The sequence below is a fragment of the Myxocyprinus asiaticus genome, chromosome 12 (genome assembly GCF_019703515.2).
Source record: "Myxocyprinus asiaticus isolate MX2 ecotype Aquarium Trade chromosome 12, UBuf_Myxa_2, whole genome shotgun sequence".
Lineage (NCBI taxonomy): Eukaryota > Metazoa > Chordata > Actinopteri > Cypriniformes > Catostomidae > Myxocyprinus > Myxocyprinus asiaticus.
In genome coordinates, this window is record NC_059355.1 from 726,235 (window position 1) to 737,367 (window position 11,133).

The 11,133-nt window shown below is 39.6% G+C and overlaps 1 protein-coding gene across 3 annotated transcripts in view; it reads left to right on the forward strand.

The window, feature by feature from the left end:
• Positions 1–8,877, forward strand: part of LOC127449248 (histone-lysine N-methyltransferase SETD5-like) — a 70,233-nt gene extending 61,356 nt beyond the window's left edge. For 2 of the 3 annotated variants that reach the window (XM_051712567.1, XM_051712569.1), the window contains 9 exons: positions 168–413; positions 655–775; positions 889–1,151; positions 1,244–1,300; positions 2,790–3,278; positions 4,373–4,632; positions 6,332–6,477; positions 6,550–6,614; positions 6,704–8,877. In XM_051712567.1, coding sequence (XP_051568527.1) covers positions 168–413; positions 655–775; positions 889–1,151; positions 1,244–1,300; positions 2,790–3,278; positions 4,373–4,632; positions 6,332–6,477; positions 6,550–6,614; positions 6,704–7,228 — 2,172 coding nt within the window. In that variant the 3' untranslated portion in view covers positions 7,229–8,877. The remainder of the gene's footprint in view (positions 1–167; positions 414–654; positions 776–888; positions 1,152–1,243; positions 1,301–2,789; positions 3,279–4,372; positions 4,633–6,331; positions 6,478–6,549; positions 6,615–6,703) is intronic. The other variant, XM_051712568.1, reaches the window with a different exon arrangement.
• The last annotated feature ends 2,256 nt before the right edge of the window (positions 8,878–11,133 follow it).

Genomic DNA, 11,133 nt, shown 5'->3' on the forward strand with positions numbered 1-11,133 from the left:
GCTGTAACCTCTCTAAATGTTTCTTTGATTTTATATATATATGCACATTTTATATTAATTTCAAACAAATCAGAATTTGGCTGTAGTAATCATATTGGTCATCTGTATTTCAGAGATGTAAATATACATTTAACATTGATCTCTCTCTCTTTCTCTCTCTCTCTCAGTATCTGGTAACAGAGTGGTTGAATGATAAGGTTCACGAGCGGGTGGAGGAGTCTGTGGAATGCCCTTTACGCATCACCACTGACCCCACAGTTCTGGCCACCACCCTTAACATGCTGCCAGGACTATCTCACTCACCTTTCATCTGTACTACACCCAAACACTATGTTCGCTTTGGTTCACCCTTTAACCCTGAAAGACGCCGACGACCTCTTATCATTGACCCCTCATATGGTTCTTGCAAGAAGGTTAGAATGCTTTGGCAAATAAGTGCACTTTACCGCTGTTATGTCTCGTTCAGGTTTACTTACAATTTTAGAGTTTTACCTTGTTTTTTCATTGAATTAGGATTTCCCTTAAGAAATTCAGATTTAATGTTATTATAATTGCCCAGACTTGGTGTTCTCACTGTAAACTAGTGTATAATATTGTGTTGGGTTTATTTTAGTTACATATACAGTGTGCTTTTGTTCATGTCTGTTTGAGCAGAGGTGGATGAAACAAGCGCTGGACGAGAGCATGTTATCTGGCCCCATGCAAGATGGAACCGAGTCCAATTCTTCCCACAAAAGTAATACCAGCAGTAGCAGCTCTCTCCCATTCAGATCTGGTAAAGCCCTCTCTACTGTTGAGACAGTAGAAAATACATTGCATGCCGTGGTATCATAGATCTGTATTTTGAACTTATTCCTGAGATATTCTTTTATCTCACCTTTCTTTCAGAGCTGACAGGACCATTTAAGAAGAGGAGGTTAAAGTATACATCAGAAATGGCTCCTCCTCCCTTTGAACTGTTGTTGCGACCATTGTCTCCCATCACCCCACCACTGTCCACTGAACTTCCCGTGATGCCTCTTCACCCCCTCCTGACTCCTTGCCCGCTTTATTTAGACGGAGAGGTTGAGGGGCAGAACGGCACAGTGCTTTCCTTCTCACCTCACACATCCCTGCCAACCAGCCGCTGCAATACACCTCTACAGTTTGAGGTGCAACCACACACTGCTCTTTCATTTCCCCAGCTTGTTTGCATTTGCTGTAGCCAGAACATATTATTACATGACTGTGTTGTTTTCCACAGAACATATCTTCTCCTGAAGCCTCTCCTGTGCACAGATCAGAATCTCTGACTCCAGAAGTAAGTCTCAGTGGTTATTGACATAATCAAATATATGTAGGATACAAGTTATTTTGGCAGAACTTCAAGTCATCATGTTAAACGTTTAACCAGCAGGTACTATTAACTATGGCAAACACAGAAATTGATCTCCTCCTAGTTGGTCTCAGCCTGAGATGGCATGCCCATGGAACATTTACTGACTATCTGATGCATATTGCACTCAAAAATAGCTTTCTGAAAAAATCTGGCCTGATTGGAATCTTATCTCATTGCGCCTGGTGAGGACAATTAAAGGTCACGTTACAAAAAAAAAAAAACATGTGGTTGATTTGATTACTAGGGACGGCATGTTTAACGTTTGTATTATTTGGTTAACCGCAAGGGTTCATGAACAATTATTCGGTTATTTGTTGTGACTCTGAAATAAAGAATGTTTATTGCGATGGATATGCATTAAACACTACTCAAAACAGCAGGGAATAAGTCCACAGCTACAGTATGAGCCTAAATAAAAATTATATTTGTTGGCAGTGTTTTTCTAATAATATATTGCTTGATTAAAAATATTCGTTTGAAAATAAAAGGTTGTGAATTGCTTCAGTATTATAATTAAATAATAGACAAAGGTCTGGCTATGCGAGAAATAGATGTAATTTTAAAGCTCACAATCTGGGCTTTACGATGCATGTAGCTGATCCTACCAATTGTTAAATAATGATTTTTAATTTGCTGACAAATAAGAACTGTTTCCTTCTCATTTGCAATTTTGTTATCACAACAGTTATATTCAGAGTTGGTAAAACCATAAAAAAGATGAGAAGCCTTATGTTATTTATCACTGGAAAGGTCTCAATTAGTAGACTGCAATGAGCAAATAAGTTTGACTCAGAGGCCAAACTGCAGTGAGTATTAGTGTATGAAATTCCCACTGACACACATATACTGTATCTAATATATAGAAGTGGCTTTTTGTCATGTCTTTTCTTTTTACGCCCCAAAACATACATATAACAATGACATATCGTTACTTACATCAGACTATCCCGATTCAAACGAGCCCAAACACAACATAATATGATAAGTAGATGTATGTGTGTGTGTGCGTGTGTGTGCAGATATCCAAAGAATTTGCATGTGCACACACATAACCACATATGTGCTGATCTAAAGGATTAGGATGCTCCTGAACACTTAATATTTCTGTATTTTGCAGTCTAATCCATTCATTTCCAATGGCTGGTCATTTTTGACCGGGAACACAACGTGTAATAAAGTGAAATAAAACCCAAACATTTCTTTAAAGAAAATTGTCATATGTCACCATATGTGAACAAAGTCAAGGAATTTTGTTCCAATTGGATTAAGAAGAAAAAAAAAAAATTGTCTGGGTTAAAATGACCAGAACACAACATATGGGTTTAATGAGTGTTAATAAAAATGACTGAGTCTGGGTGTTTCTTTTTTTCTGATTTTACAATCTTATATTTTAAACATTTTTTCTCCTCAGCCATGTTTGCGTCCTGACTTTACTTCACAGGTCACGGCCTTCCCTGACCTTTCCTCAAGCCTGGGAAGCCCCACTCCACTGTCAGATGACTTATCACTTGCTGCTCCAGACTCCTTGAATGGATCCAGAGGTGGGACTCCCCGCAGCTCAGCTCTTGTGCCCACTATAGGTGACTCTTCCCTGGTTTCACATGGCATTGAGGCACAGGCCCGAGAGCAGACAGACTTCAGGACAGAATTTAATCTAATTTACACCTGCTCTCCTCTCAATGCCAATCTGCCTGCTGGGCCTGTAAGTGACAAACGCTTCCCACAGTCAGAGGGAGGATTTTCCATGGCTGACTCTGACTTCAGCTCAGTGTGTAGCCAGGAGCCGCTTATGGAGGTGGGGTCTGGTTCTCTCTCACCATATACAGACACACAGTTTGGAGGCGGATATTCAGAGAGCAGCACATCCCCTCACCCGAACAATCCACCACAGAAGAAAAAGGCAAGTCGTCCCACCAAAATAGTTTCTCTGTTTACAAGTCATTTGCTTTAACTTTGCTCTCTAAAACAAAAAGCATTGTGGCTGTTATTGTTACCCCACATAATACTTAAAGAACCAAAGTGCTTCTCCCTTTTACATCACCCCACTTCTACAAATGTAACTAATGGATAGGATTTTTTTCTAAACTATGAGTATTATGGAAGAATAAAAACCCCTGGATTAAAAACCCAAATTGATTATTCAAAGAGAATCTTTGAGGCAAATAAAAGCTTGAAAAACCCAGGCAAGCCGGTGTTTCTTACATACCTGTACACCTAATCCATGAACTACTGTCTTCTATCTGGCATGAAACTCTTTCTTGCTCTATCTCCCCCTTTCTCTTTCCCTTCTTCACCCTTAAAACTCTCGCAACATTTTTTGTTTTCCACTTTTCTCAAGACAGAGGGTCATGGTGAGTGCTGGTAGTCAACTGGCTGGCTTGGCTGGTTACCAGGCATTAGCTGTAAGGGGCCAGTTCAAGCCAATGCAGAACATGGTGAATATCACATAAGTGGCCTCCATGTAGAAGTGTGCATGTCCATAACATTGCATTATGCTTCCTCATCTGTATTGGGAAGAATGAATTTACTCAGTTAACAGTTGGAAAGGCAGTTGTAACCCATTCAAAGACACCAGTGCTTTCATTCTCGCTATCCAAAAACATTTCTCAGAGAAAATTTGTCTGTATGCATATGTGTGGTGGTTGCTTTTGTTCAACAGTCTAGAATCTTGGCATAAAATAAAAAGTAAAAATAAACATTTTAGTCTGTTTTTGGTTTTGTCAGTTGTACTAACGCTGGACGACTAGGTTAATATGATCTTTTAATGTTGTGTTGCAGTTTAGTGTTGTGCTGAATTCGCTGGTTAAATGTGCATGCTGTTAAAACTATAATGGTATCGTCCTACATCCCATTTATCATGCATTTGATGCTTTACACAAACATGTGACTATTGCATGTGTGCATAAAGAGATTACAATGTAATGTAAAATGCATGCCTGTTCACCATCTATGTCCAGCTTTCCATCTTTCTTATGCACCTTTCACTCCTTCTAGGTCTCTCTATTGGAGTACAGGAAAAGGAAGCAGGGGGCAAGAGACCCAGCGCCCCTCGTCACACACCTCAGCCCGCTCTGCCCTCTCATAGAGTCTCCAGGGCGGCAGCACTTACATCTTCAGACCTCAGTCTCTCCGCACAACTCATTCTCGCCAGCACACCAAACTTTCCCACAGATAGAGGAGGTCAGTCCTCCTGATGTCCGGTCTGGAAACCACACACAGACTACAGTACCGGGTGGATCAGAATCCAGCCACTGGTGAGAAAGATCACACAGATACATGCATGATGTCTTAATTATATAATATTTATGTAATATCTAGAAGTACTAAAATATAAAATAGAGGTAGATGGATATATCGGTTTTACCGATTAATCAGTGCCGATAGTCGCTTTTTGGAACTATCGGTTATCGGCAAAAATCTATGCCGATAGTTGCTATAAATATTTTTTTTTATTGTGTCTCCAACTGCATATCTTGTGTATAACATAATGATAAACCTTATTCCTCATTAAACCTCGTCTTGGTTTATTAATTTGCTTCATTGTAACCGGAGTGCTTCAAAAGTGTGTAATGTAAGAATATTTTGGGTGCGCAGCATGTAGTTCACAGCATTCAGCGGTTTTTTTTCTTTTGTGACAGTTTATTTAAAGAGGCCCTGTTATGCTTATTGGGATTTTACCTTTCCTTTAGTGTGCAATATAGCTGTTTGTGCATGTAAAAGGTCTGCAAAGTTACAAAGCACAAAGTCCACACCAAAGGGAGTTATTCTCTCCCACAGACAACACCGCTCCTGAACTGCCTGAAACGCCTGCAGTCCAGCAATTACTTATGTCACTATGAAACACATTGGCATAATGCCCGCCTGAGGGCTACTTTAAGCTGAAACTCGTTATGGTAAGGGCCGTTACATTTCCAACACGCTCTAAGCGGTTGACCAATCACAACAGACTGGGCTTTTCGGAAAGGGGGGCTTTAGAGAGACAGGAGCTAAATCAGAGCGTTTCAGACAGAGGGTGAAAAGAGGTGCTGCAGCAATGTACAGTATGAGAAAAATAATGTGTTTTGAACATAAAAGCATGTACACCCATTCTTGTAGACACCCAAAATAAAATTATGAACCTGTAAATGAGCATAAATATGGGCTCTTTAAGCAATCAATTGTCTGTCAAACACCCGGACATAAAGAATCGGCAATAGACTCTTTAAAAATATGTCCACAACACCTTACAAATAAACATGTGGACTATGCATAATAGTTGGAACATTGCTTACAGCAGGCAATTTAAAGTCCAATAATGACTCAAATTTACATTTAGTGTTGAATGTGGTGAATCTTTACAGAAGCAATTCTTTAAATAATGAGGACGATTTAAGACGCAACTTTTCAAAGTTTGCTCGTAAACTTTACTAAACATTACAAAAGGTTGCATCTTTTAATTCATCACTTAAAATCACCACGGTTAAAAATATTAAACTTACTAGTTTGTTGTTGGACGACTACTGGAGCATCCTGTGCCATTTGTAGGATGTGTTTCTTTCTATGACTTCTGTCTGCATGTTTTACACCCGTCGTCTTCAGTCAGTCATTTAAATGCTCCCAAACAGACACTTTTTCGGTGGACAGTCTGGTAGATCGAATTCCTCATGTTTTGGAGTTTGTGTGTAGTAGCCCAGTACCCACACATGCACAAGAGTTTTTACATTTAGGCTTACAAAATCTTATTAAGTCTTTTTTATTAGATATTTATACATTATATACATTATTTTTGCCAGGTGTAAATCAAGCATTTCACGGTTTTTAACCGTGGATTCTAAATTCTTACGGTTAAATTAACCGTGACATTTTAAATCGCGGTTAATAGTAAAACCGTACAATCAAGGAATTCCTAACTGGCATAGATCTTTTTTATTTAAAAACAGTCATTGTGGATGTGGCTTTCTCTATGTCTATCAGGATGGTGCCTACATCGGTTGAGCGGTTAAGGGAAGGACACGGAGCTCTCGAGCGTGTTCTGAGGGGTAATTTGAAGATAGAGTGTGCCCTTAAAAGAGCAGAGGCTGGACCGAATGACCAAATCAGCAGTCGTGACAAGAGCTCTGGTATGTCCCTTGTGTCACAGCACTTATATGATATGAATATGAGCTGTAGAGTCATTAACTGTGTCTTGTCAGATGGAGTTGATGACGTCAAGAGTCCATCTATGGCCACGAGGAGTCCTTCTGTCCACCCACATCAGGTACAGTTCTCACTATGCAAAACTAGACAGATATTTCAATAGCATATCACATGCATATTTTAAATTCCTCTTTAATGGACATCCCGCAGATGCTGCCTCTTCAGCCCGAATCCCATCAGCACTCAGAAAGTCCCACCTATCACCAACAAAGCTCCTCCTCTCCATTTTGTCCCTCTTTAATCCCCTCCCCATCCGCCTGCAGTTCTGGAGGACAGGGGTACTACTCCAAGTTGTCCACACACACCCAGCTACCCCTAGAAATCCCATCATCTTCAGGACTCCCCATCTCCTCAGTGAACTCAACGATGGGCGCGTCACACCCTCACAGCCACTCCGGAGGTGGTATGGACACCTCTCATCTTAAAGCAAAATGGTTAGACCGCACCGTGTCAGCTGCTCTCACTTTACCCGCCAGAGTTCAAGGCCAACTTAAAATGGACGGCACTGCAGTAGCACACACACAGGATGCTCATGGCTCCAGACTGGCACAGTCATCCAGGGTGTACAGCCCTAATCAGTCCAACTCAAGACATATAACAGCTTCTGGAGCACAGCACTATTCACAACGACATTTACAGGGTTCAGGGGTACAGACACAGTCAGGGACATTTTAGGACCCTGTGAGTGTGTGTGTTTGGGTATGTATGTTTGTGTGTGTATCAGAACGATAAGTGTGTATGTGTGACATCCACCTCACCTATACCTGTGGAGAAAATATGTTGGGCGATGTATAAACTTTAGGAGAGTTCTCCTTTTTGTCTTTCTTTGGCCTTCCCAGTTCTTTTTCTTTTTCCAAAAGCTGAATTTACATGTAACTTAGAGTGGACTTCATAACAATCATTAAAATCAATGGAACATTACAGTAGCTAGTTTGGAGTATAAAATAAGATTTAAGTGTATAATTGAAAATTTATCCAGATGTGTCAATGACTTGTAAAGGCTTAGGTGCAAGTATTTAAGAGTAGGTGGTAAACTGCTAAAGCGAAACTGTACCCGTTTCTCTAAAAGTAGGGTTCTCGTGTTTAAGACCTCTCGGAGTAAAAGTGAACATTCTGATCTTTAATGACTTTTCAACTCTGTCTAATGAATGATATTCTGACCTTATGAAATGGCACTCTTACTTGTACGATGCAGTACACGTGTGGGCTCAGCATTCTGATTTTCAGTTTTATCCAAAAGTCCTCATCAGAACGGTTCCATAGTGTGTTCATGGATGGCAGACTCGGTTCAAAGCAAAGTGTCTTTGAATGCACAAAAGCCGTTCTTAGTGAGTATTTCCCTCACTCTGAAGCATTCCAGTGTCTAGTTATCTTTAGGGTCAGGTGGGCATCTAGCCAGTTGAATTCTCCTTTTAGCATCATAAAATTACTCTTTTGGTTTTGGAGATGAATATCCTCACTTAATATGTAATACTTGACAAACATTTTATGGTGCTTCAGTTGGCTCATTTGAATTATGTTTGATATTGTTTCCCAAGATGATCTCTTTGGAGTTGAGACATGCAATTGTCAGATGAAACTTTTTGGTGTCCAGTGATTGTTGAAGACTCTCTCTGTGACTTGGAATGCACTGGGCATTTAGAAAAGTTTTTGTTTATACAGCGTATATTATTTGTGGCCTCCTGGTCTTTGAATCCTGTAGTGAATACATCATAAGATTTCCTCTCTTTTTGACCAGTTCTTGCATTCCAACCACAAAAATAAGAGAGGAGAAAAATGCTTTGCCAAACAGTATGATCAGGAGAAAAGACAAAGCAGTCATGCTGCTGTGGGCTCCTAAATTCCCCTCTTTTTTGGCTCACAAGATGGCCCTTTTTTAACAGAACAGGCAGAGTGCTATACCTCCCTTTGATGACACCGTTCTTAATGTCACCAAGTCATGTGCCATGATGACCACAGTAGTGGGCTATTGAACAAAACAGAGAACTGTAGTCTTAACACCATAGTTGTCTGCTTGGTGGACTTATTAAGGTCCAGCAATAGATGGAAAAGATTAAGTCTTTGTTTTTCTTTCACCCTAATGTAAAATGATCTTTGAAAGATGAGGGGTTAATGTGGTCAGCCTTAGCTAACTGGTTTACATGAATGTCTGTCTGTCTTAGAGAGAAAAAAAAAAAAAGTCTTGAGGAAAGACTTTGTGACCCGGAATTTGCCAGCACCTTATCTACAGAAAGTTATAAAACCAAGAAACTAAATTGATCATGTGTAATTGAGTGAAGTGTCATTATGTTCTCTGAGAAATATAGTACACCAGATTTGTTGCATGATATTTCTTTTTTTAATGTGTCATTGTAACGGTTGAAGTGTAGGATTGGGTCTTGGGAGAAGGTTTTAATTGGGACTGATCACTTCTAAACCCCACAAACATTTGGCACTTTTCTCGCAACATTTAACTTTTTTTGTTGTTGTTGTTTTTTACACAATGTCCCTTTTCATGACAGTAAAAATCAAGTCGTGATGGATTTTAATAAAATATTTGTGACGGATCACATTTTTAAAAGTAGTTTTGGCATTTGCTGAACATTGCTGCATGGAAAGAGTTTATGGTGACTGACTGACACACACAAGGGCCTGCTGTTATGAATACTGAAGAAAAGTCTCAACTGGCATCACCACGCCCATCTGTAGACCAGCATTTGACTGGCATTTTCGATACACCACATGAGTTCTGTTATAAGAGGGCATATACTCTGCCTGATCCTGGATCTATATAATAAATATGACCTTTTTGGTTGAATCAAATCATGCTACTTTGGTTGGAGACATCAAATGTGTGTTGGGTTAAGAGTTTCCTCCAATAACTGAAATACATAATGTACACGTTTCTTTCCTGGGCAGGTTTGTTGCTGGAGTACTATCACCACTAAGTACAGCTAAGTTTCCCTGCATCAGTGTATTCAAGTTTTGTTTTTGTTTTTCTGCAATAATAGTGTAGAGACTTGGATAGCAATAGCAGGCACTTGTGGAAAGAACTGTTGTCACGTCTATAGAACATATGACCATCTTGAAATGTTATATCCTTATAAATACACAATTATTTGGGGAAAGCAAAAAGAAAACACTTTCAGAGAGCTGGAATGCACCTACAAAATGTATCAGAAACCAGCACTTACCCTATCTTGACTGTGGACCAACAGTGAGTGCTGTGCTGAGTGTGTTGATCACAACTTAAAGGGATAGTTCACTTAAATAAAATTTTCTCATCATTTACTCGCACATCTGGGATGGCATGAGGGTATGACTTTCTTCAGCAGAAAACAAATGAAGATTTTTAGAAGAATATTTCAGCTCTGTAGGTCCATACAATGCAAGTGAATGGTGACCAGAACTTTGAAGCTCAAAAAAAAAAAAAGCAGTCCATGCGACTCCAGTGGTTAAATCCAAATCTTCAGAAGTGATTTGATAGGTATGGGTGAGAAACATCAATATTTAAGTCCTTTTTTTTATTATAAATTCTTCTCCCTGCCCAGTAGGTGGCGATATGCAAGAAGAATGTGAATCGGCAAAAACAAAATGGGAAGAACGTGAAAGTAGAAAAAAAAAAATATATATATATAATAAGAATAAGAAATCAGGAAGGGGGCAAACACTTTTTCACACCACTGTATGTGTGTATATATATATATATATATAAGGCATCCACTATAGGAGACATCCTTTGGGTGGTCAGGAGCAAATGTAATCAGTGCCGCTGCTCCCTATATGCATATTAGGCATATTAGTCTGCTCAGAGCACCAACTCCCTAGGGGCACATCAGAAAATCCACCAGCTGACCTTACTCTTACATGTAGTCCTCTTTGCAACCTTAACTTCACAACGTTGAATCTTTGTGACACTTGTGCTAAAACAGCAGTGCAATGAATGGTTAAACAGAACTTGGGTATCTCGAAATGCATTTATAAACATTAAGTTCTTTTTAATAGGGATGTGCACGAGTAGAGTACTCGTTCTGCACCAGCTTCTCGAATATAGGAAATTAATTTACCTTTCCACATTTTCCTGCCGTGAGCAGCGCTGAATTACACTGTTTTGCCTCTGAATCTCTCACTAAATCTCGCAGTTACAATTGAGTCCACTGGGGGGCACTGTGCATGCGTGTCATCGAGGAGTTGGATGAGAGAAGATACAGTATATCATCATGGTGTCTGTGCTTCTAAAGCAAAGCCAAGTTATATTACAAGGCAATACTTGTAATATTTTGATCCTTATTGAATTCTACACTATTTGTATTCTGTTTTTGTTGGAGTCATGCAAACCAAACCAACTCCGGGTGAGTGTAAGTGTTTTTTAATGTTATTTTTAAACCTTTTTTGTTTTCCATTTTTATTAATACATACAGTATTGTTTATTTTATTGCCCCCCCCCCCCCCCCCCCCCCCCAGCCCAGCATAGTTTAAGATATCACTTTTCACATATGTGCCATACATGTTTTTTTTTAATTTTTTACATGCATTTTAATTTACTAGTCGGCAGGCCCAGACAGAATCTGTGCGCACAGAATTCCGCAGAAAACTCCGCA